The following is a 27,093-nucleotide window of genomic DNA, read 5'->3' as shown; positions in this document are numbered from 1 at the left end:
TCTCTGTTTCACTTTTCCAGTCCAGCTGCTTTCATCATCGTTAGCGGTGCTCCTTCATCCGTTTAGTCTCTCCTCTCAGGATGGAGGCTCCCAAGAACCAGGAGTGAGACGAGACTGGGGATCTGAGAGAGAGTGAGTGAGAGAGACAACAGCAGCTGTTAGAAGGCGCTCGACAGTCAATTAGAGCCCGTTTAAACACTGTTTCTGTTTTCTCTCCTCTGCCCTGCTGTAACATCACTACCCCAAGGACTAGCCTCCTCCCAGACATAAACACCCTAACACTTTAATCAGTTGTCTGTCTGGACCTGGATGACAAACACACACACACTAATCAACTGTCTGTCTGGACACTCTCATATACACACACACACACACTTTAATCAGGTGTCTGTGCTCGCTCCCTTTCATTGAAACCTACAGTCGTCCAGGGGAGAAAACAAGTTCAACTCTCTGGAGGAGAAGCGACACCTGAATCAGCCTGTGTGTGTGTGTGTGTGTGTGTGTGTGTGTGTGTGTGTGTGTGTCGTAGCAGACTGAGACCAAAGGGTTTCAATGATGTATGTGTGTGCTAAAAGAGAATGTTCTTCCCCCGCTCTGTGGTCTCTTGACACCCCACCGTGACCTACACACACACACACACACAAAACACAGTGGTGGGGTTCGTTTAATCACAGCTAAAGAGGCTAGTCCTGAGCAGAGACAGACAGACCACACAGAGCCCAGGGAGAGCAGTAAAACCTGGAGAAGGAGCGATTCAGCCTTATTTCCGGGATCCAAATTTTATTAGACAGAGTGAGTGAACAGAGAATGAAGTTTAAGGACATTTAAACTCATAAAACATGATATACGATGGTATCACCCTCCCCGATTGGGCTATAGCGCGAAATCACATGCTACAACTGGACGAATCACGACAGAAGACAATGTTGCTGAAAGCCCGGGCAGAGGCTAAGTGCAGGCAAATCTTTCCTGGTGAAGCTTTTGGGCATGGAACAGGTTTGAGTGGCGCTCACATGGCGGAGCTACGTGACAGTGAACCGACGAGGAACTGGCCGTCTTGCCGTAGTTTGGTTCTAAATCACGGGCTGGATAGAAGCAAAGTCTATCATCTTCAGAACTGGATACTATTTGCTTTATTTGCCACATCCTCCTCTCTTAATATCGTTGGTTCAATCTCTCATAAAACTGTGATTGAGAATAGTCTTTACCTAGGCCTGTAGACTCCCACTTTCGTTCTTGTTGTTCTTCAAAGCGGCAACTTTAATTAACCTTTAACTAACCTTCTTAGGCTATTAGAATATTTGGGAAATTGGATAAGGTTCATAACTTTAGCTAGTAGGAGGATTGGCCACTTGGTTTTCGCGTCGAGGGATTTCTCTGCATCTCATGGATAATTTCTTTATTAATAAGCTTAAACTTGATTCAACTTGTCATTCAATTTTTCTATAGGCTATTGATATTTGTTCTCCCTCATTATTACCCTGGCTACTTATGTTTTTAGGCTATCCAAACAACTTTTTGAGATGAAAGCGTAGCCTAGCCCAAAGTAATATTCATAGCCTATCGAAATGGAGAGAGAAGGGAAAATGGCCCCCAAAAATTGAAAACAGAGATAGATAAGGATTAGCCGTTACATAATGTGTACAAAACATTAAGAACTCCTGCTCTTTCCATGACAGACTGACCAGGTGAATCTAGGTGACTTCAATCAGTGTAGATTTTTTAAGCCTAGAGACATGGATTGTATATGTGTGCCATTCAGAGGGTGAATGGGCAAGACAAAATATTTAAGTGCCTTTGAACAGGATATGGTAGTATGTGCCAGGCACCTCGGTTTGTGTCAAGAACTGCAACGGTGCTGGGTTTTTCACGCTCAGCAGTTTCCCGCGTGTATCAAGAATGGTCCACCACCCAAAGGACATCCAGCAAACTTGACACAACTGTGGGAAGCATTGGAGTCGACATGGGCCAGCATCCCTGTGGAACGCTTTCGACACCTTGTAGAGTCCATGCCCTGACGAATTGAGTCTGTTCTGAGGTAAAACTCAATATTAAGAAGGTGTTAAGAAGGTGTTCTAAACGTTTTGTACAATCGGTGTATGTCTAAAATTAATAGGTTTAGGTTATAAGGTCCATACATCTGACAGAGACAGAGAGAAATAAACACAATTTTCTGACTGGACATTTTGCGCCGCTTTGGTGGAATTCTCCACTCTATAACATATTGAACTAAGCTATAGCAGGAATAGGATATTACTCGGAATGTCACTCGTGTGCTGCCCTGCTGTGCGCTGCCCAGTCAAGTTCAAATAAGCTAAACCAAGCGCAAATAGACTAAACCAAGTTCAAATAGGCTAAACCAAGTTCAAATTGGCTAAACCAAGTTCAAATAAGCTAAACCAAGTTCAAATAAGCTAAACCAAGTTCAAATAGGCTAAACCAAGTTGAAATAGGCTAAACCAAGTTCAAATAGGCTGTCAATCATCGTCAACAGACGATACTATCGTGATATCACCCAACCCTACTCTTCTGGCTCAATCTCTCTCAGACACCCCCCCCCTCTCTCTCATAACAACCCATTTCACGCGCCACTTCCTCTCTCTCCCCCTCTCTTACTACAAGATATCAACAAAGAACCATATGTGTAGTGAGGCTCACCAGAGCAGTGCCTTAGACCGAGTGCTGACCCCCTTAGCCCTGGCGTCACTGGGCGGCATGCTGACCGGTGGCGTGGCGTTCCGGTGGCTCCTCTTATGGGACTCCAGGTAGAGTTTCTTGGCGAAGGCCCGGCCGCACACGTCACACGCGTGGAGCGAGAAGTTCTTGGTGACACGCACCTCTGTGCTACTGCTGCTGCTCTCCTGGTGGGCGTCATGGCGACGCGTGTGGGGGGGCGTCGGGGCAGGGGTGTCGGGGTGTTGTTTGTCGTTCTTACGGGTGACAGGTGACCCGGTTTGGGCCTCCTGCTGCCTCTCCTGTCTCTCCTGGTTACGAGTGACCGGAGTGGAGGAGGAGAGGAGGTCCTGTTTACGGGTGACTGGGTAGGAGGTGGAGGAGGAGTTGTTGAGGAGCTCCTGTTTGCGGGTGACTGGGGGTGTAGGGGGAAAGGAGGCCGAGTGGCACCCGTTCACTTCCTCCTTGACCGTTGTTCCTCCTCTCTTGTTGTTGTTGGCATTGGGGGGAGAGTTGAGGACCACCTCAGCCGGCCGCTTGACTGCACGCGACTCCAGCTTGGGCACGATCTTGGCCAGGTAGCCCGTCGACTTCTTGTGCACCACCGTCACGTGGCGCAGGACGTCGCGCTTGCGGCGGGACTCGTAGCGGCAGAGCGGGCAGCGGTAGAACTTGATGAAGATGTCCGTGCCGTCCGTGTGCAGCTCGATGTGCTTGGTGAGGTTCTGGCGCGAGCTGAACTGACGTTTGCACAGCTTGCAGAACAGCTGCTTGAAGTCGAACCCCACCGAGAGCTTCTGAGGGGGTTTCCCAGGAGTCCCACTACCACTACTAGTACCACCGCTGCTGTTGATGGAAGTGGAACGAGTTGATGTCTTGGGGCTGCTGCCACCCTCTTCCTCTTTGATCTTTTGACCCGACTTGGTTGCCACGGCGATGCCCTTCCTGTCCGTGTCCTTCCTGTCCGTGTCGCCAGGCGACGAGGCGGGGCTGGAATCAGGGTCGTCCCAGGATTCAACCGCCTCCTCCTTCATGCTCAAGCTGTTGCTAGGGGTGCTGTCGCTAGGGGTGCTGTCAGTGTTGGTGGCTGTTTTGCTGTTGTTGTTTTTGTTGGACGCCATGGATGTGGTTGCGGTCGTGGAGACGGAGCTCACGTTCTTGAGATTGTAGATCTTGTGGACGATGCGCATGTGTCTCTTTAACATGACCTGGGAGCTGTACTTTCTCTTGCAGAGCAGACAGCGGCAGGAGGCCAGGTTGTACAGGGCCGATGCCAGGAGAGAAGGGGCAGGGGGCACCGCGGTGGAGGCTTTGGGGGAATGAGGGGTGGTAGCCCCCGAGGCTCCGAGGCTCTTCGGGGTGTGACCTCTTGTGGGGGAGGAGCTGGCGCTCTTGCGGGGCGGCGTGGCCTCCAGGGACAGCGGCTGGCCGGGGCGCGTGGCTATGTCTGGCGTGATGCTATCCCGACGCAGGCCGCGGTGCACCTCGTCAAAATGGCGCCGCACGTTGGCCTTGGTGGCGAAGGACTTGAAGCAGACGGGGCAGGACTTGCCGCTGGGCGTGTGCAGGGGGCGAGACCGACCTTTAACCATGGAGAGGAGGCTGATGGGAACGGTGCGCGTCTCGGTGAACTTCCGGAGCTCCTCCAGCTTGGTCTGGTGCATCTTGCGACAGTGGCGGCGGATGCTGCGGCGAGAGTTGAAGTCCTTACCACACAGGCAGCACGAGATGGTAACGTCCTCCACCTAGGGAGAGAGAGAGACAGAGAGAGAGTATTATAGCGAGCGTTAGTGTGTGTGTGTGCCAGCCTGTGTCTGCTTGCGCGCTTTCTCCTGTATGTACCCACCCCGCTCGTAGACCCCTCCTCCTCGGGCTGCGCCACCTCCTCTCCTCCCTCCTCGTCCTCCTGGTCACTCCTCCTCCTCTCCTCCCCCTCTCCGGTCTGTCCATTCTCCGGCGTCCCTCCCTGCTCCCCCCAGGGCTCAGGGCTGTGTGTGTGGGTCCCTCCAGGGGTGTGTGGAGCCCGGGGGAAGTGGGCCAGCTCCTCCTCTGAGGACAGGAACTGGAACACAGCGTTATTGGAGGTCTGGATTGGCTCCAGGCGCATCACGTAGTCCGGCCGGTCCTTCCTGGGGTAGATGGCCTCCAGGAGGTCCTTCATGGCCACGCTCTGCTTGTCGCCGTCGCCCGCTGGATCTAAGGGGTCAAGGAGGAGGAAGAGAGAGGCGTTAGAAAAGGAGCGTTTTCAATCAGACGCCAATATTTGCTCCCAAATGTGATGCGTATTGAGCCTAGAGACGTCACAACACTAAGAAGGAACATTCCCGGGAGAAGGAACGTTTTCAAACTTGCCAAAGGGAGAAACAAAAACACTATTTTTTTCTGTTTCCAAACAAGATATGTAATGAGCACAGTGTGGCAACATCCACCACGTTTCAACCATATCATTAAATAGCAATTGAACGCATCTTTGTGGTTTCACAGACATGGTCTTATGATCCCTAGTTCAATACACAGATGAGAGAACAGAGGATTTCCTAGATGGCTTTCTAGATATAGACAGAAGTCATAGAGAATGGAAGAGTAGTGGCTAATTAGGCTGGATCAAAGACAGAGGCTGGAGAATGAAAGAGAATTCAGTTAGAGTATAGGAGGAGAGAAAGGGACAGACTACATTACGGAGAGAGAGAGCGAGCGAGAGGGGAGAGAGAAAGAGACATGGAGAGGCAGAGACAGACAGAGACATGGAGACAGGGAGCGAGACATGGAGAGACAGAGACATGGAGAGACAGAGACATGGAGAGACAGAGACATGGAGAGACAGAGACATGGAGAGACAGAGACATGGAGAGACAGAGACATGGAGAGACAGGGAGAGACAGAGACATGGAGACAGGGAGAGACAGAGACATGGAGAGACATGGAGAAAGACAGAGAAAGAGAGAGTGAGTGTAGACCAACGAAGACCGTGAGTGAGTGAGTGAGTGAGTGAGTGAGTGAGTGAGTGAGTGAGTGAGTGAGTAAAGTGGGGGACAGACAAAAAAAAGAGACAAGGATAGGCATTAAGTGGGCAGAGTTAGAGACAAACATCGACAAAGAGGGAGAGAGACAGAGAGAGAACAAGAGAGCCTTAGAGAGGTGTAGACACGTACCGTCGGGCTTGGGCAGTCTGGTAAGGCAGTAGTACTCTTTGTGGGTGATGAGGTTGGGCAGGCCCCGGAACAAGCTGCGACATGTCTTACACTCAAAGATGGTGTCCACCTCGTTCAGCAGCATGTGCTTCAGCTGGGCAGTGCCTACACATAGACAACCCCAGGGGGCAGTGTTAGTGAGCACTGACTGATACAAACAGACAGGACAAATAGGACTGATCGATCGTCAACTCCTAGAGCCCACAACCCTTCGGTGTTTGCAGATCGGAAGGAACATGATAGGCGCAGTTAAATAGACTTGGTTTGGTGGAGGAGCGATCATCATTTTCCTTTAGATCGGCGAACACGGAAAGAGTCGAAGCTAGGTGTCGCACTTGAATCATGTTTCATAACACAATGTATGACTGTGTCGTGATTCCTAATTAAAAGGCCTCCGTGCCGTCTGAGTAGCATGACTAGATGTTACCTGAGCGGAAGCACTCTATGACCTGCTGGATGCCAGACTTGGAGGTCTGGAGCTGCTGCTGCAACAGAGGAGGGTCGCCTGGCTCCACGCAGTACCCTGCAGAGGTCACACACTTCAATACACACTTCAATACAACACTTCACTCTGCCCCCAGCCATGGAGTGTGTGCGTGTCTGTGTGTGTGTGTAGAGAGAGTGGCTATTTCCTATAGGAAGTGACTGGAATGGGTTTGCTGCCAAAGCATATAAGAATAGAAGTGGTGGCAGCCCCTATACAATGACTGTGGTGTGTGCAACGTGTGAGTCAATGAGAGTCACAGTGTGTGTGTGTGTGTGTGTGTGTGTAGGCCCCTCCCCCGCCCCTCAGGATGTGCTGGTTTAATCTGACCCCCCCCCACCACCACCACAGCCTGTGGTCAGATGGTGACCAATCAAGCGCGCCGACACAGCCAGCACCAAACACAGGGGAGTAATCATTACGCCCTTTCTGTTGCAAAACGTTTTGTCTGTTGCAAAACGTTTGCACCAAAACGAGTGTTTCTATTGGAATAATTCATGTAGGTCCCTCCCCGTTTGGTTTCGTTTGCTCTGTATGCATCCGTTTGGTTCTTTACGGTTTCCGTAATGAATACACCCCAGTTCGCCCCTTCCACCCCGCTGGAGCCGGACAAACAGGAAATGTGCGTGTGAGAGACTGTTTTATGCAATAGACAGAGCTGATGAAACAGATATTTCACATGTTCCCTCCAGTTATTGGGGCCTATATTTAGAGAGTATGGCCCAATCCAAAACGGACCCCTAAGCAAAATGGTCAAACTTCCACCTAACCTATCAGAGGGCAAGGTGGGAGATATTACCATATTGCTTACACCTGTCAAATCCTCTCAGATCTCCACCAGTGCATAGGGCTCCATTTGGGATTGGGCCCTTGACTGAGGTTTCCCTCTGTCTCCGGCTGCATTTCACTACTCCAGCATGTCTTCCTTTCCACTTCTCCCTCCCCTTCATCTGCACTGACGTGAAAGATCTGGACAGGCTTCGGCCATATTGCTTCAGGGCATTTCCACGTAAAAGGAGCCATGAGAAACAACATGTAAAGTCCATAGGAGCATGTCAAATTGGGTGTCAAATAAAAGCTTAAGAGTATTTTTTTGAGATATTAAGGCCTACATAATTTTTTTTCTCAACCATTTTCTATCCTAAACATTATGAATAAGAAAGGCTTTGATTTCTGATCGAACAGATGGAAAAGGGGGTCCTAGAAAACATCTACGAGAAAAAGTCTTAAAAAGGTATTAGAAATACATCAAAACAGAACAACGTCGAAGTAAAGTCCAACAATTATATTTAGTTTTGCCTTGTAAGTTTAAGAAACATTGCCTTGTACCTTGAAATTCTGTTACCAAAACCCCACATAACTTTTAAGATATTTTCAAATCTCTCTCCCTCATGAGGAGGGAGGATGCTGAGAGTTCCCAGAAGTAAAGGGTAAAGGTCGACCTACCAATTAGTTCTAGTGTTTTTACTGATATCTCTTTTGATTCTGAATTATTAAGTGATTAAAACTGTTTACATAATTTCTGAAAAATCTGTAACGGAATTACTGCAATTTAATTGGCTACTATGGGAAATTATCGAAGTCGCAAACTACAGTTGGGTCACCTGTTACTGTCCTCCCTTCCACTGGCATACTGTTATGTTCAGTTCATAGTGTCTCCTGTTACTGTCCTCCCTTCCACTGGCATACTGTTATGTTCAGCTCATAGTGTCTCCTGTTACTGTCCTCCCTTCCACTGACATACTGTTATGCTCAGCTCATAGTGTCTCCTGTTACTGTCCTCCCTTCCACTGGCATACTGTTATGTTCAGCTCATAGTGTCTCCTGTTACTGTCCTCTCTTCCACTGACATACTGTTATGTTCAGCTCATAGTGTCTCCTGTTACTGTCCTCACTTCCACTGGCATACTTATGTTCAGTTCATAGTGTCTCCTGTTACTGTCCTCCCTTCCACTGGCATACTGTTATGTTCAGCTCATAGTGTCTCCTGTTACTGTCCTCCCTTCCACTGGCATACTGTTATGTTCAGTTCATAGTGTCTCCTGCTACTGTCCTCCCTTCCACTGGCATACTGTTATGTTCAGTTCATAGTGTCTCCTGCTACTGTCCTCCCTTCCACTGGCATACTGTTATGTTCAGCTCATAGTGTCTCCTGTTACTGTCCTCCCTTCCACTGGCATACTTATGTTCAGTTCATAGGGTCTCCTGTTACTGTCCTCCCTTCCACTGACATACTGTTATGTTCAGTTCATAGTGTCTCCTGCTACTGTCCTCCCTTCCACTGGTATACTGTTATGTTCAGTTCATAGTGTTTCCTGTTACTGTCCTCCCTTCCACTGACATACTGTTATGTTCAGTTCATAGTGTCTCCTGCTACTGTCCTCCCTTCCACTGGCATACTTATGTTCAGTTCATAGGGTCTCCTGTTACTGTCCTCCCTTCCACTGACATACTGTTATGTTCAGTTCATAGTGTCTCCTGCTACTGTCCTCCCTTCCACTGGTATACTGTTATGTTCAGTTCATAGTGTTTCCTGTTACTGTCCTCCCTTCCACTGACATACTGTTATGTTCAGTTCATAGTGTCTCCTGCTACTGTCCTCCCTTCCACTGGCATACTGTTATGTCCAGCTCATAGTGTCTCCTGTTACTGTCCTCCCTTCCACTGGCATACTGTTATGTTCAGTTCATAGTGTCTCCTGTTACTGTCCTCCCTTCCACTGGCATACTGTTATGTTCAGTTCATAGTGTCTCCTGTTACTGTCCTCCCTTCCACTGGCATACTGTTATGTCCAGCTCATAGTGTCTCCCGTTACTGTCCTCCCTTCCACTGACATACTGTTATGTTCAGTTCATAGTGTCTCCTGTTACTGTCCTCCCTTCCACTGGCATACTGTTATGTTCAGTGCATAGTGTCTCCTGTTACTGTCCTCCCTTCCACTGGCATACTGTTATGTCCAGCTCATAGTGTCTCCTGTTACTGTCCTCCCTTCCACTGGCATACTGTTATGTCCAGCTCATAGTGTCTCCTGTTACTGTCCTCCCTTCCACTGGCATACTGTTATGTCCAGCTCATAGTGTCTCCTGTTACTGTCCTCCCTTCCACTGGCATACTGTTATGTCCAGCTCATAGTGTCTCCTGTTACTGTCCTCCCTTCTACTGGCATACTGTTATGTCCAGCTCATAGTGTCTCCTGTTACTGTCCTCCCTTCCACTGGCATACTGTTATGTCCAGCTCATAGTGTCTCCTGTTACTGTCCTCCCTTCTACTGGCATACTGGTTTCCTTTATTTTTCTGTCGTCTGGTGATCAAGCAAGTGTGAAAACATTCTGGTCTCTCTCATTAGTGTAATCTCTCCGAGATACCTACCCATGAGCCCCTTCCTTTCCATTTACTGTAACCAGCATCCGGACGTCCATAGACATTGAAAAGTAGTTGACATTTGGTCAGTTCGCCCTGGGCTTGATTTCAATGTGCACAGACGTCGTTGTTTGATATGTTCCGGACCGGCTTTAATGTCAACGTCCATTGATTTTTGGTCCGGTCCCGACCGGCCTTGATTCGGCCCAATAGACATCCGTGATTATTCAAATCTGAACTGACCATAGACGTCTATGTTTCACAAGTTAAGAGAGCACAGTCCTGTACAGTAGATCAGAATTCAGTACAGTACACAGTAGACTTCACTAGAGTTGAGCACACCAATATACTGTGCTGTACTATATGGTACTGAACTCTATTGTACTGTACTATACTGTACTGAAGTTTACTGTAATCTACTGTGATGTCCAAACTTGTGAAAGATAGATGTCTATTGTTTCATATTTGGTCCGGTCCAACCTAATCTGATCTCGTTTGGGGCAGAGCTCATTAAAATTATTTGGTATTTGGTATTTTATTAGGATCCCCATTAGCTGTTGCAAAAGCAGCAGCTTCTCTTCCTGGGGTCCACACAAAACATGAAACATAATACAGAATGACAAAATACAGAACATCATTAGACAAGGACAGAACTGCATACATTTAATAATATCCAGTGTACCCAACTATGAAAAGGAAGATATTGCATATTTATACCTTTGTGTAACTAGGATACATCACCATGAAGAGAATTCAATTGATATGCATAATTATGTGTAGAACAAATCCAGTTAATTTACTAACCAAAAGAGATTTCTTCAAAGTCACGGTGTCATGTCATAGCTGACACCTCGTTCTTTCTGCAGACACCTCTCCTCTCCTCTCCTCTCCTCAGCCACTCTCCTCTCCTCAGCCACTCTCCTCTCCTCTCCTCAGCCACTCTCCTCTCCTCTCCTCAGCCACTCTCCTCTCCGCTCCTCTCCTCAGCCACTCTCCTCTCCGCTCCTCTCCTCAGCCACTCTCCTCTCCTCAGCCACTCTCCTCTCCGCTCCTCTCCTCAGCCACTCTCCTCTCCGCTCCTCTCCTCAGCCACTCTCCTCTCCGCTCCTCTCCTCAGCCACTCTCCTCTCCTCTCCTCAGCCACTCTCCTCTCCTCACCTCACCTCAGCCACTCTCCTCTCCGCTCCTCTCCTCAGCCACTCTCCTCTCCTCAGCCACTCTCCTCTCCTCTCCTCAGCCACTCTCCTCTCCTCTGTCATGTCACTCTCCACTCCTGTCATGTCACTCTCCACTCCTCTGTCATGTCACTCTCCACTCCTCTGTCATGTCACTCTCCACTCCTCTGTCATGTCACTCTCCACTCCTCTGTCATGTCACTCTCCTCTCCTCTGTCATGTCACTCTCCACTCCTCTGTCATGTCACTCTCCTCTCCTCTGTCATGTCACTCTCCTCTCCTCTGTCATGTCACTCTCCTCTCCTGTCATGTCACTCTCCTCTCCTCGGCCACTCTCCACTCCTCTCCTCAGCCACTCTCCACTCCTCTCCTCAGCCACTCTCCACTCCTCGGCCAGTCTCCTCAGCCACTCTCCTCTCCTCAGGCAGGACAGACTGGCCAACAATGAATGAATAAATATATTGTATCTATATAGCGCCTTTCACTAGTGCTCCAAAGTACGTTTTAAGGACTTCAATCAAACTAACGGTAGGTTGGTGTAGACAAGCGGGCAGTCTTACCTGGTGTCCTGGGGGCTGCGTCAGGGCCAGGGTTAAGGTCAGTCATTGGGTTAGGGCTGCTGGGCTGTGGCTCGTCTGTCTGGCAGCACTGGTCTCTGGTAACATGGCTCTCAGGCTCAGGTTGGGGCTCGTCCTGGGGGATCTCCTCCATCTCCACCTCCATCCTGCTGGAACTCTGATACACAGACAGACAGACACAGAGACAGAGAGAGAATGGTTAAGTTTACCTTTTAAACCTCACAGACACCCCTGGGCTATACGATGGTCAGGGAAACACTGAGACAGAGGGTATGGGGTGCAGACAGAGGGTATGGGGTGCGGAGTTGGAAAAAGAGGCATGTGTAACTGCCAAAATAAAGGAAACACTTAAGTAAATGAGGGATACAAAGTATATTGAAAGCAGGTGATTCAACACAGGTGTGGTCCCTGAGTTCCAGAAGAAATACAATAATTTGGTGTAACACAGGCATCGCATCCCTCCAATAAAGATCCAGACATTTACAGAATCTATGCCAATGCATATTAAAGCTGTTCTGGTTGCTCGTGGCGGCCCAACGCCCTAATAAGACACTTTATGTTGGTGTTTCCTTTATTTGGGCGGTTACCTGTACATCTACAGACACTGTATGACTAGCCTATGTAACACCAGCATTATAAGTGTTATAGGAGAACCATACTTATATAGGAGAGCCACAGAAATACTGTGTATGGCACTACGGAACCGCTTCTATAGCAGCATAATTGGTCTGAGTAAAAGATACCTAATGAGTCATTATGCCAAGCACTATTTGATCAGCGGTGCTGTTGCTGATCTAGACACCTGCTGTGTCGCGTGGCATTGTTTGGCTGGGTCTGATCAGGGTGGGTGGTGGTTACACTGCTGGCTGGGTGAGACTCTCGCCTGTCTGTCTCTCGGTTTCTCTCTCCAGGGTGATGGAGATGTTTCCCAGCTAACACACTTTCTCTCTCGCTCTCACACTAACACACACACACTAGGCTGTCAGAGATAAGGGACTCTACACTGACCCTTGCCGTCGCTCACTCCTGCCCTCCTCTCTTCTCTCCCTCCCCCTCTCCATCCCTCACTCTGTCCCCATCTCCCTCTCTCGTCTCCCCGTTGCCTTCGGAGAGGGGGAAAAAATGCCTGAGCCACGGCTCCTCCTACCCTAACCACAGACATACACCTGACCAACCTAATGAGGGAGGTCTCTGACGACCTCAGAGGAAATAAGAAATGGGGTTTTATTGTACCAATCAGTCTCTTGATGATCCAGTGAGAAATTGGCTTCCTGTATGTACAGTGCCTTCAGAAAGTATTGACACCCCTTTTTGTTGTGTTACAGACTGAATTTTAAATTGATTAAATTGAAATGTGTGTCACTGATATACACACACACACACACACACACACACACACACAATACCCCATAATGTCAAAGTGGAATTTTGTTTTTAGAAATGTTTACAAATTCATTAAAAATGAAAAGCTGAAATGTCTTGAGGCAATAAGTGCCCTTTGTTATGGAAAGTCTAAATATGTTCAGGAGTAAAAATGTGCTCAGCAAATCACATAATAAGTTGCATGGACTCATTCTGTGTTCAATAATAGTGGTTAACATGATTTTTGAATGCCTACCTCATCCTTGTACCCCACACATACAGATAATTGTAAGGTCCCTCAATGGAGTAGTGAATTTCAAGCACAGATTTAACCACAAAAGACCAGGGATGTTTTTCAATGCCTCGCAAAGGGAACCGATTGCTAGATGTGTCAAAATAAACAGATGCTGAATATGGTGAAATTATTAATTAGGCTTTGAATGTTATACAGTGGCTTGCGAAAGTATTCACCCCCCTTGGCATTTTTCCTATTTTGTTGCCTTACAACCTGGAATTAAAATTGATTTTTGGGATGTTTGTATCATTTGATTTACACAACAACACTGAAGATGCAAAATATGTTTTATTGTGAAACAAACAAGAAATAAGACAAAAAAAACTGAACTTGAGCGTGCATTACTATTCACCCCCCAAAGTCAATACTTTGTAGAGCAATTACAGCTGCAAGTCTCTTGGTGTATGTCTCTATAAGCTTGACACATCTAGCCACTGGGATTTTTGCCCATTCCTCAAGGCAAAACTGCTCCAGCTCCTTCAAGTTGGATGGGTTCTGCTGGTGTACAGTAATCTTTAAGTCATACCACAGATTCTCAATTGGATTGAGGTCTGAGCTTTGACTAGGCCAATCCAATACATTTAAATGTTTCCCCTTAAACCACTCGAGTGCTGCTTTAGCAGTATGCTTAGGGTCTTTGACCTACTGGAAGGTGAACCTCTGTCCCAGTCTCAAATCTCTGGAAGACTAAAACAGGTTACCCCTCAAAAATGTCCCTGTATTTAGCACCATCCATCATTCCTTCAATTCTGACCAGTTTCCCAGTCCCTGCCAATGAAAAACATCCCCACAGAATGATGCTGCCACCACCATGCTTCACTGTGGGGATGGTGTTCTCAGGGTGATGCGAGGTGTTGGGTTTGCGCCAGACATAGCGTTTTCCATGACGACCAAAATCTCAATCTGACCAGATTACCTTCTTTCATATGTATGGGGAGTCTCCTGCATGTCTTTTGGCAAACACCAAACGTGTTTGCTTATTTCTTTCTTTAAGCAATGGCTTTTTTTCTGGCCACTCTTTCGTAAAGCCCAGCTCTATGGAGTGTACGGCTTAAAGTGGTCCTATGGACAGATACTCCAATCTCTGCTGTGGTGCTTTGCAGGTGTGTGTAGCAGGTGTGTGTAGATTGGGAGTCAGGATATAAACACAGTACACTAGGAGTGAGGGACTATTGTTTAGGAGAGGTGGGGATAGTATATCTTTGGGGCGCTATTGGGACTGAGTACTGGTAGGATATATACTGGGGTTGAGGAAGGGAACTGGTCTTGTCTCTACCTTAGTGTGTTGCTGAGAGGTCTTCCTCGGAGCGGATTTGGCCTTCACCATGCTGCTCTCTCTCTACCCAAACACCTGCAACAACACCGGAAAGAGCCCATGTTCCAGCGCGTGTGTGTGTTTTCCACCATCACCAAACGGTGTTCAGAAGCTGTCAGAGGTGAAAATAGAGGTAATACCCCCCTCTAGTGGTGGTCCCAGGCTAGTGCAGTTCCATCACATCCACCTGCCTGACTGTCAGCACACTTCCAAGTCTTCATGTAAACTCAACAACAAAAAAGAAACGTCCCTTTTTCAGGACCCTGTCTTTCTAGGATAATTCATAAACATCTTCATTGTAAAAGGGTTTAAACACTGTTTCCCATGCTTGTTCAATGAACCATAAACAATTCATGAACATGCACCTGTGGAACGGTCGTGAAGACACTAACAACTTACAGACGGTAGGCAATTAAGGTCACAGTTATGAAAACAGGACACAAGAGGCCTTTCTACTGACTCTGAAAAACAACAAAAGAAAGATGCCCAGGGTCCCTGCTAATCTGCGTGAACGTGCCTTAGGCATGCTGCAAGGAGGCATGAGGACTGCAGATGTGGCCAGGGCAATAAATTGCCATGTCCGTACTGTGAGACGCCTAAGACAGCGTTACAGGGAGACAGGAAGGACAGCTGATTGTCCTCGCAGTGGCAGACCACGTGTAACAACACCTGCACAGGATCGGTACATCTGAACATCACACCTGCAGGACAGGTACAGGATGGCAACAACAACTGCCCGAGTTACACCAGGAATGCACAATCCCTCCATCAGTGCTCAGACTGTCCGCAATAGGCTAAGAGAGGCTGGACTGAGGGCTTGTAGGCCTGTTGTAAGGCAGGTCCTCACCAGATATCAACGACAACAACGTCGCATATGGGCACAAACCCACCGTCGCTGGACCAGAAAGGACTGGCAAAAAGTCCTCTTCACTGACAAGTCGCGGTTTTGTCTCACAAGGGGTGATGGTCGGATTCGCGTTTATCGTCGAAGGAATGAGCGTTACACCGAGGCCTGTACTCTGGAGCGGGATCGATTTGGAGGTGGAGGGTCCGTCATGGTCTGGGGCGGTGTGTCACAGCATCATCGGACTGAGCTTGATGTCATTGCAGGCAATCTCAACTCTGTGCGTTACAGGGAAGACATCCTCCTCCCTCATGTGGTACCCTTCCTGCAGGCTCATCCTGACATGACCCTCCAGCATGACAATGCCACCAGCCATACTGCTCGTTCTGTGCGTGATTTCCTGCAAGACAGGAATGTCAGTGTTCTGCCATGGCCAGCGAAGAGCCCGGATCTCAATCCCATTGAGCACGTCTGGGACCTGTTGGATCGGAGGGTGAGGACTAGGTCCATTCCCCCCAGAAATGTCTGGGAACTTGCAGGTGCCTTGGTGGAAGAGCAGGGTAACATCTCACAGCAAGAACTTCAAATCTGGTGCAATCCAAGAGGAGATGCACTGCAGTCCTGAATGCAACTGGTGTCCACACACTGTTACTTTTGACCCCTCCCCCACTTTGTTCAGGAACACATTATTACATTTCTGTTAGTCACATGTCTGTGGAACTTGTTCAGCTTATGTCTCAGTTGTTGAATCTTGTTATGTTCATACAAATATTTACACATGTTAAGTTTGCTGAAAATAAACGCAGTTGACAGTGAGAGGACGTTTCTTTTTTTGCTGAGTTTATTATTCAAATAAAAGAGTATGTGTGTGTGTGTGTGTGCCCAACCCATATACCCACCCACACACACATTATATTTTTAATGCACTGTGAAGTTCATTTACGGTACCGTCTCTGACTGTACCACGTATTGACCACCAGGTGGTGACAAAGTCCATGTTTTGGAAGTCATCAAAGAAGATGCCACAGTAACTATTATATTCTTGCACTACTGCCTGAAGAGTCAACCCTCCTGTCCTGAGTCTGGTTCCTCTCAAAGGTTCTTCCTTGCAGATAGTTTTTCCTGGTCACTGTAGTAGTGCTTGCTCACTCACTTTAGGTAACTGTAAGGCACTTTGCAAATGTTTTGGTTAAGTCGGCGTACCTGTCCTCAACTTGCACAGATTTGATCAAAACTAGTTTTCAGAATTCTATTCTTCCAAACCTAGCCTAATTCATAGGGAAGAAGATGGTCGTCGCAGTTTCAGAGCGGGGAGAAATACAAGAGCATGTTCAATGAAGAGTTCAGTGGTAATGCTCTCTGAGTGCATTAGACAGAATGGCCCGGTATAAATGGAGTCAATCCAATGTTGTGAGGCTCAACCAGAAAACGTGCAGCCATCATCAGAGAGGTGACCTGATGATGAAGACTTGGTAACACGCTCAGGTGTTTCCTTGGAGACAGAGACAGAAGTAGTTGTTCCTACTCAGGTAATATGAGTATTTATCAGTGGGCCTGTAGAGACAGACACTGCTACCAGAACAAATTCACAAGAGAGTCATTTAAATGTGTAAATCTGTGATTGCTACGTACATTTTTTTTGTACTTTTAAATTCATGACATGCAACCGTCCCATTGATTCTTGAAGAATATAACTCAGAAATGCCCCATAAGTTAGCTGAATTGTCTTACCCCATCAGAACCCAAAATATAAGCTTGTTTTACTCCTTTGCTAGTAAACAATGCTTTGTAGACAAACACTGTATAGCCTCAAAACATGGTTAAAACTTTAAAAAAATGTTGTTCTCATGGATGGTCAATCCTTGCACCCATAGCTCCGTTTATGATTTTAAGAGTGGTTACATTTCTCCACCCCCATCCCAAAGCTATTTACCAAAACAGTGGCGGGGGTCATTGATTTGTCATTTTTTTAAACTGCAGATTGCCCCTTTAATGTTGCTTAATAAGATGCACACTGCTGTGAAAGTACTGAACCCACACCTGCCCAAGACTCCCGCTAGGCAGTAGGAAGTGAAAATAATTGAATGAAGAAATGACGGAAAAGTTCACAGCAATTATTGTGTGTAAGGGATGAGTTTATAAGTGCTGGAATAAAGAGTGGATGCTTCTGTTCACGTTGTAACCAGTGTCAGACACCATAACCTCACATGGAGACTGGCTGCTGCCCCCATAAACACACCCACTAGACTAGACAGACCGCCAGCACACCATAACGCATGTCTGCCCTTATAGTGAGTGATTCTCAACTTAATCAATCTAAATCCTGTCTAACAATAGGCTGGGCTTGGATGTTTACATTCAGTTGTTATGCAACCCTCTCCTGGTCCTTTTAATTAACCTGAAGAAGAATTAGAACAAAAATATACATCATAATAGCATTATATAGGCATACTTTCTCTTGCCCTGGGCTAGTCTTCTTAAAATGGGCTGGAAATCAGTTTCTAAAGTGGGCACTGTTAGGCCTATACTTTCAAAACATAACCCAACATAACCAAAATATATCCCTCATCTCCACAAGCTAAATACTGTCAAATTAAAATGCATTCAGATGATTTTCATTTGTCAATGAGAAAAAAATGAAATACTACTTCTTGTTTCAAAGCAGAAAATTACCCTAGACAAGTGTAACTAACATGCGCAGTGCCCAACGGGGCGCAATAACAAAACCAAACGTTCAGTTGGATAAAACGCCCCACTCGGGATGAAACCAGAAATGGTACAGCGTTTCCCCCGCTTTAATCTGAATGGATGCTTTATTTTTATGATTCATTATCGAATAGTTATTGTGTGCGCTATTCGTAAGAGCTTTACGGTCGAACAAAATGTATTGGTACGTTTACCATACAGTGGAAAAATATATCCATATTTTGAGAAGTCGCGAGATATCGACACCAGCGACTCCACAATGGCCACAATGTGTCTTGTCAAACGTGAAGGACGAAGTGAACTGCTCTCACTGACTAACAAAAGTCACTGTGAGCCAGCCAGCCACCATCCCCGTACGCATTCCACGCAATGAGGAAGAAATGTTGCGAATCCGTGAAAGAAAATACCATAAAACGATGCCTACACTGTTCCATAACATCTCCAACTCGTCTCCACTAGCGAGCGCGCGTTGATTGTTAGCGTTTGGGTTTACAGTTATCGTTCAACGGGTAGCAGTCTCCATTAGCAACTCCATATCCCATGGGCGTGCGAGGGCCGCGGGCTGTGACGCAAATGCCACTGGTGATTTGCAAATTTGACAGATCTAATTCAATGTGGCTGGATGACTATTCACCCCGCATTTAAAACTATAACATTCCCCTCCGTGCAGGGAGATGTGGCGATGCCAGTAGCCAACATATTATGTTAGGATTCGTTGCATAACTCGCCAGCCCAACTTAATAAATTGTGCAACGAGAGAGAACGGGTGCAGTAGCCAGTGTGGATATTGTTACGTTTTGAATATGATGGCCCAATCAACACAATACGCGAAATGACACAGCGACTTATAGTGACTTCGCTAAACATGGATCTGTGGTAGCCAGCACTTGGCTACGTTCTGCTAGGACGCATGCAGCTGACGATAGAGGAGGGCAGGGCAGCCAGCGAGTGGAACTGCATTCATACATAGACCATACGGGCGCCCGGATAAAGGGCTGCATGAATACTGTATTGTGTGCTCTTTTCTCCAAGAGTCCCCAAGTATTTACAAAAGGTTCGCCCAAAAATATTGTGGCGAAACACAGGTGGTTTCAGCAGCTGCCGATACGTATGGAAGACCATTCACGCCACCAAACATTTTTTAAACTTCTACTACCTAAAAATGTCAAGATAGACCTACCTACATCAACATTTTGATATAGTAGATCATACATAAACTCAGCAAAAAAAGAAACGTCCTCTCACTGTCAACTGCGCTAATTTTAAGCAAACTTAACATGTGTAAATATTTGTATAAACATAAGATTCAACAACTGAGACATAAACTGAACAAGTTCCACAGACATGTGACTAACAGAAATTGAATAATGTGTCCCTGAACAAAGGGGGGGGGGGGCAAAATCAAAAGTAAGTCAGTATCTGGCGTGGCCACCAGCTGCATTAACCTCTTACGACACCAATCGCATAGGGGGCAGTATTGTCACTTTCGGATGAAATACGTGCCCATATTAAACTGCCTCCTACTCAAACTCAGAAGCTAGGATATGCATATTATTAGTAGATTTGGATAGAAAACACTGAAGTTTCTAAAACTTTTTGAATTATGTCTGAGTATAACAGAACACGGCAGGCAAAAACCTGAGAAAAATCCTACCAGGATTTGGAAATCTGATGCGTGGAATCTTTCCAAGTCATTGCCTATCTAACACACACAGTGACTAAGGATTCATTTAGCACTTCCTAAGGCTTCCACTAGATGTCAACAGTCTTTAGAACCTTGTTTCAGCCTTTTGCAGTGAACAGAGAGCGGACAAGAAGGCTGGGAAGTTGTTGACTCAGGGAAGGACATCAGTTCATTGGCGCGCTTTCACGTGAGGAGGTAGCTGTGTTCCATAACGTTTTTCTTGACATTGGAATCGTCCGGTTGGAATATTATTGAAGTTTGACGTTAAAAAGGCCCTAAAGATTGATGCTTTACAACATTTGACATGTTTGAATGAACGTAAATATAACTTTTTTAGATTTTTCGTCGTGACATTTTCCGCACGCTTCCTACATTTGGAGTAGCTAACTGAACGAGCAAACAACAAGGAGCTATTTGGACATAAATTATGGACTTTATCAAACAATACAACATTTATTGTGGACCTGGGATTCCTGGAAGTGCCTTCTGATGAAGACCATCAAAGGTAAGTGAATATTTCTAATGCTATTTATGATTTTAGATGACTCCAAAATGGCAGGTATCTGTATTGCCTAGTGTATTTTTCTGAGCGCAGTACTCAGATTATTGCAAAGTGTGCTTTCCCCGTGAAGCTTTTTTAAAAATCTGTCACAGCGGTTTCATAAAGGAGATGTTCATCTATAATTCTTTGAATAACAGTTTAATATTTCATCGGCAGTATTGGAGACAAAATATTTTCTGAACGTCATGCGCCAATGTAAAATGCTGTTTTGGGATATAAATATGAACTTTATCGAACAAAAAATGCATGTATTGTGTAACATGATGTCCTAGGAGTGTCATCTGATGAAGATCGTCAAAGGTTAATGCTTCATTTAGCTGTGTTTTGTTTTTTTGTGATGCATCTAGTTGCTTGGAAAATGGCTGTGTGGTTATTTTTGCCTATGTACTCTCCTAACATAATCTAATGTTTTGATTTCGCTGTAAAGCCTTTTTGAAAATCGGACAACGTGGTTCGATTCAGGAGAGGAGAAGTGTATCTTTAAAATGGTGTAAAATAGTTGTATGTTTGAGAAATTGAAATGATTCAATTTGTGGTTTTGAATTTGGCGCTCTGATTTTTCACTGGCTATTGTCAAACTCAATCCCGGTGTCGTATGAAGTTAAGAACTGCAGTGCATCTCTTCCTCATGGACTGCACCAGATTTGCCAGTTCTTGCTGTGAGATGTTACCCCACTCGTCCACCAAGGCACCTGCAAGTTCCCGGGCATTTCTGAGGGGAATGGCCCTAGCCCTCACCCCCCGAACCAACAGGTTCCAGACGTGCTCAATGGGATTGAGATCCAGGCTCTTCGCTGGCCATGGCAGAACACTGACATTCCTGTCTTGCAGGAAATCACGCACAGAACGAGCAGTATGGCTGGTAGCATTGTCATGCTGGAGGGTCATGTCAGGATGAGCCTGCAGGAAGGGTACCACATGAGGGAGGAGAATGTCTTCCCTGTAACGCACAGCGTTGAGATTGCCTGTAATGACAACAAGCTCAGTCTGATGATGCTGTGACACACCGCCCCAGACCATGACGGACCCTCCACCTCCAAATCGGTCCCGCTCCAGAGTACAGGCCTCGGTGTAACGCTCATTCCTTCGACGATAAACGCGAATCTGACCATCACCCCTGGTGAGACAAAACCGCAACTCGTCAGTGAAGAGTACTATTTGCCGGTCCTGTCTGGTCCAGTGACGGTGGGTTTGTGCCCATAGGCGACGTTGTTGCCGGTGATGTCTGGTGAGGACCAGCAAACCCAAAGTCTAGCATCTCTCAAGCCTAGTGCGGACAGTCTGAGCACTGATGGAAGGATTGTGCATTCCTGGTGTAACTCGGGAAGTTGTTGTTGCCATCCCGTACCTGTCCCATAGGTGTGATGTTCGGATGTACCGATCCCATGCAGGTGTTGTTACATGTGGTCTGCCACTGTGAGGACGATCAGCTGTCCGTCCTGTCTCCCTGTAGCGCTGTCTTAGGCGTCTCACAGTACAGACATTGCAATTTATTGCCCTGGCCACATCTACAGTCCTGATGCCTCAGGCACGTTCACACAGATGAGCAGGGACCCTGGGCATCTTTCTTTTGGTGTTTTTCAGGGTCAGTAGAAAGGCCTCTTTAGTGTCCTAAGTTTTCATAACTGTGACCTTAATTGCCTACCGTCTGTAAGCTGTTAGTGTCTTAACGACAGTTCCACAGGTGCATGTTCATTAATTGTTTATGGTTCATTGAACAAGCATGGGAAACAGTGTTAAAACCCTTAACAATGAAGATCTGTGGATATTGGGATTTTTACAAATCATCTTTGAAAGACAGGGTCCTGAAAAAGGGACGTTTCTTTTTTTGCTGAGTTGATATAGGACATGTTTCTTAATATGTAGCATTGTGTGGTGATTTCCATCTATCCACTTTGCAGAGATCAGCACAGAAGGGCCACCAGCAAAGGAATGGTCAGCTGATATTTGCCTCACCACTTTTGATTTGGTTTAATACAAAATATTGAACCAAAAGCATTGAAAAAAATGGGACAAAGTAGCCTACTGTTGTTTAGACTGATTTGCCTCATGATTTGTCAACTCGTGCACAATTCATTGGTGCTTCAGTCTGATCAACGGTAGCCTACCCACTGGGCACACAATGGTTGAATAAACGTTCTTTCCACGTAATTTGAATGAAATTACGTTCAACCAACATGGAATAGACGTTGAAATGACGTCTGTGCCCAGTGGGTACTGATAACAACCACAGCTAACAACCACCACTACAGCACAAATTTGGTTTAAATTCAAACTTTGGCTGGCTAGGCTACCTAGACATTTTTAATTCAAAATTATTGATTGGAATGAATCAATCAACACAATAGTGATGACATACTGTTTGATTAACTCTTCAATTACAAATGCAAAGGCCTACATGATGCAACTCTGAATAAAGCAAGCTCAGCCCTGTTAGTTTTATTGTCCAATTGCCATTGTTGTCTCTTTGTCTCTGTAAAGGACTTCCCATTAGTTTATTTTAATAATATAATTAATATGAACAAGTACAAGGTTGCTGCAGTTTGACAGGGTTTTAATGGTTTCATCCTCCCTAGGGCCCAGAGTAAAAAAAAACAACAACATATAACCTGATTAGAAAAAAATCTGGTCCCATCAAAGCCCATATAAAACTGTTTTATATTTGATTTATTACTATGTCCTACCCTACAACTTGGGTCTGGAGTTTTACCTAGTTAGGTTTGCCTACCAGATCAGGAGAAACTGTGCTCCTCACTCTGGGGCAGCACATAGCCAAGTGGTTAGAGCATTGGACCAGTAACTGAAAGGTCACTGGTTTGAATACCCAAGTCGACATGGTGAAAAATCTATGTGCCCTTGAGCTCCAGGGGTGCTGTACTGCTATGGCTGACCCTGTAAAACAACACATTTCACTGCACCTATCCAGTGTATGTGACAATACAACTTTTTTGGGGGGGGGAGAAACATATCCTATATAGGCCTAGAGATCTATCTAAAAATGTCAACTTAGTATCTCAAAATGTTGATTTATGTAGGCCCATCTCAAAATGTCGACTTAGTTTCTGAACATTTTGAGATACTATCAACATTTTTTTACTTAAATATCTGCATTTTGAGATAGCAGGCCTGTTGACATTGTGTGAATGGGCTTCCATAGATTTGAGCAAAGCAGCACATCGTTGCGTAGCACTGGACTTCCCCAGTTTTGTGCTAACGACGTGATTGTCCAAAGGACCATTTTATTCAGTCTGTCCTCATTGGCAATCTGGGAGCCAGGGCGCAGGGCAGTTTACCGTTCTCATGGCACGATTTGCATTGCCCCATTATCCCCGAAAATCTCCTTTACACGGTTATATTGTCAGCCTCAAAACGCCAGTATTTTGAGCAACAAAAGACCAGCTTAACTTGATCAAAGCAGAAGCCAAGTACAAAATGCACCTTTCAAGCCGTAAAAGAGAGGCCCCTTCTACATATTGCAGCATGGCAGGGGAGTGCGGCGTAAAAACGGGCTAACCCAGACAAAATAAATACAAAGAGAACGTACAACACTCACATAAACACATCCATCACCATCTTAGGGAAATCACTAAACCACTCTCAGATATTTGGCTTTGTAAAGACTCTCCCGAGGGGACGATATTACGAATGTAAAACCCTGCGCTTTGCGGCTCTGTGCCACCTTTTCCAAGAAGCAGCTTGGCGCACAGACCGGTGACCCTTCCGGCTTTGCGCGTCTTTATAACGACTAGATTTCACCAACAAATCTAATTTTAACAATGAAATATGAATCAATACATCTAGTTGTAACTATCATCGTATTTGAGTTCCTGGAAATATTATTTAAGGGCGAGTTTGAGAAGCCGAAACCAATTCCTCTCCCCTCCATGGACAGGCAGAACAAGAGAAGGATGACGCCATTTTCTGCAAAAACAACCACGTTCGGGGAGCCATGGCGATGGCTTTTACGCTTCCATAACGCGTTCCAGGTCTTCGATCAGACATTTAGGGCGAATATAAATGTGTTAAGAATAGTTCTTACCTGTATAAGTCTTAACCTGACGATGGAATCCGGTTTCACTGAGTGAAACTACGGGCTTGGGCCGGGGAGCTACTTCAAGTCCGCGTCCCTGTCTGTAGCTAGCCGGAGATTGTTTATTACGCCTCTCAGCGCTCGGCTCGCTCCCTCGCGCTGAACAGTTCCTCCAGCAGCTGCCTTTGTGCACTCAGAGGGGACCTTTCAGCTAAAGGCGGCCGCTGCGCAAAGGTGCAGCACTTCTACTTTTCTTTATAAATGCTAGTGTCGTTGGCACTTTGGGGGGTAGGAGAGGAATAGTTGACCCCCCGTGATCGAGGAACACTGTTGCCAAATTCAGGCCGTTTAGTGCTCCATTTACTAAGCGCGCGCACAGGCTTTCCAGAATCCAGGACACACAAATTAAACCGAAACGTTAGCTCGTTTTGTTCTCTTCTGCGCATACTTATCGTGTATAAAAGTGCATTATTCCCTGGGAAAAGTCGTAAAACGCTAAAGCAGAATGTAAAGAATAATCTGGCGATTTGGAACTGTTGGAAATGTTGCACAATGGCCATTTATAATTTCTGTGTTGGAGTTTATTTAATAATAGGCCAAACACAACAATGCCAACATTTTGGGTAAAAATACATTTATTTCAATAAATCTAAATTATTTATCTTGCCACAAAATCGCAACCTGCAATTGTTCACCTGCTGGTTGAAGTGGACGAGTAGCCTATCCAATGATGCATTTGTTTAATTAAGGATCAAATCATTTATTCAACCTAGTTTTACTTTTATATGTGATAAGACATGCCTATATTATAATGATGACACATTTCTATATTTCAACATTTCCCTTGATACACAGGAAGTCCGCTATCAAATTTCCTTTAAGAACGCATCATCTTCAGCCCTTTTGATAATCTTATCTCATTTAAAAAAAAGTTTAGTCTAGAACATTCCAGTAGCCTATTAGATAAGCCTATATTTTCATATTGCATACGTAGTCATATAGCATAGCTACAATTAGTCAGTGCAGATTATGAATTGTAGTGATATGTTAATATTGGTTGCAATAACGCATGTCGAGCATCGGCACCAGCCTGGTCTCATAGACTAGACATAACATAGTTAATCTATATCCGGGACACTCAAATGAGTATGAAATGTTATGTTTGGTATGGTCACATAAGACAGAAGGTTACTTAAGGCAAACACAATAGGGTGGTTGGTCGGGGTCGATGGGTGGGTGTATAACTGGACTATCTGGCAACCCGAAGGTTGTGTGTTTGAATCTCATCACGGACAACTTTAGCAACTTTGCAACTACTTACTACTTTTTAGCTACTTTCTACTACTTAGCATGTTAGCTAACCTATCCCTTAACCTTAACCCTTTAACCTAACTCCTAACCTTAACCCCTAGCTTAGCTAACATTAGTCACCTAGCTAACGTTAGCAATAACCACCTAGCTAGCGTTAGCTAAAACAAATTGGAATTCTTAACATATCATACGTTTTGGAAATTCGTAACATGTTGTATGAATTCCATTTCGTAACATGTTGTAAAAAATTGCAATTGGTATCCACAAATTAATACATACCCTATGAAACACAGTGGAGGCTGGTGGGAGGAGCTATAGGAGGACGGGCTCATTATAATGGCTGGAATGGAATAAATGGAATAGTACCACATATTTGACTCCATTCCAATTATTCCATTCCTGCCATTACAATGAGCCCATCCTCCCATAGCTCCTCCCACCAACCTCCACTGATGAAAAGTAACATATCATGCTAATTGGAGTGTTTCGGTTTACTTTTACTATGTTATGTCTACCCCTGTGTCCAGGTTGGCGGCACGCAGTCTGTGAATTTTAGTTTTTTTGGATAGCCAAGTTACATTTTGGCATAAAAGCAACCTTGCCAAATAGTTTACCATATGGATTGATAAAATGTTGCTCAAATGTAATAACGTTTCTACAACAGTTGTGAATTCCTTTAGGAGAATATGATTTTCAGCAATAAATGTTCTAGTGTACTTAATAGTGAAGAGCTAGGCTAGGTGGAGAGATAGAGCTACCCACGGGTTCCATGGAATGCCATGATGATGGTGCCTTCCAATAACTTTATGGTCTTCGCTAGCAGGGTGTTGCAGCATTTTGTTGCTATGCTACCGCAATCTGTCGTGAGCACCGAAAGTGTCGCTTAGCTAATCACGTAATGAATAAAAATGTGGACATGGCAAACATTGCACTCTAGGCCTAATGGTACGAAGATTGGCGCAAAGATGGTCTATTATTATAAACTGGGTGGTTTGAGCCCTGAATGCGGATTGGCTGACAAAACATTTCTTTTTACTGCTCTAATTACGTTGGTAACCAGTTTATAATAGCAATAAGGAACCTTGGGGGTTTGTGGTAGATGGCCAACATACCAGGGCTAAGGGCTGTGTCCAGGCACTCTGCGATGTGTCGTGCATAAGAACAGCCCTTAGCTATGGTATATTGTCCATATACCACACCACCTCGTGCCTTATTGTTTAAATAACTCAACTATCAATAATATTAGGCTAATCATTCAAACATAGGCCTAAAAGTTATGGCTGTAGGCCAGCAATATCTCACCATGTGATGTGTGTTTTAGACATTATTTAACAGGTATTATTGGCCTAAATATTGTTTAGCCAATGTCCACGTAATATAGTATTAATAACTAGTCTACAAGTAGTTGGAACCAACTTCTTGCATAGCCTACAATTTGGGGCTTCTGAAAAATATAGTTGTTGTGGTATTTGAGTAGACCTCTTGAGTTATAATCCCCGAGACCAGACCCTGTCCTTTAGGC

General features: G+C 45.6%; 1 protein-coding gene across 2 annotated transcripts; it reads right to left on the bottom strand.

The window, feature by feature from the left end:
- On the bottom strand, nucleotides 1-24,608 carry LOC115198751 (zinc finger protein 800). Of its 2 annotated transcripts, XM_029760994.1 has the most exons (7): nucleotides 24,270-24,608; nucleotides 11,445-11,619; nucleotides 6,292-6,387; nucleotides 5,826-5,969; nucleotides 4,520-4,869; nucleotides 2,659-4,418; nucleotides 1-122 (listed from the first exon to the last, which is right to left on the bottom strand). In XM_029760994.1, coding segments are annotated over exons 2-7 (2,514 nt in total). In that variant the 5' UTR covers nucleotides 11,608-11,619; nucleotides 24,270-24,608; the 3' UTR covers nucleotides 1-121. The 2 variants fall into 2 exon arrangements, with proteins under 2 accessions (XP_029616854.1, XP_029616855.1); XM_029760995.1 differs by lacking the exons at nucleotides 11,445-11,619; nucleotides 24,270-24,608 and adding an exon at nucleotides 10,514-10,604.
- Between the last annotated feature and the right edge of the window lie 2,485 nt (nucleotides 24,609-27,093).

The sequence above is a fragment of the Salmo trutta genome, chromosome 8 (assembly GCF_901001165.1).
Source record: "Salmo trutta chromosome 8, fSalTru1.1, whole genome shotgun sequence".
Classification (NCBI taxonomy): domain Eukaryota; kingdom Metazoa; phylum Chordata; class Actinopteri; order Salmoniformes; family Salmonidae; genus Salmo; species Salmo trutta.
Note: the sequence above shows the minus strand (reverse complement) of the source record. Positions and strands in the feature narration are given on the sequence as shown.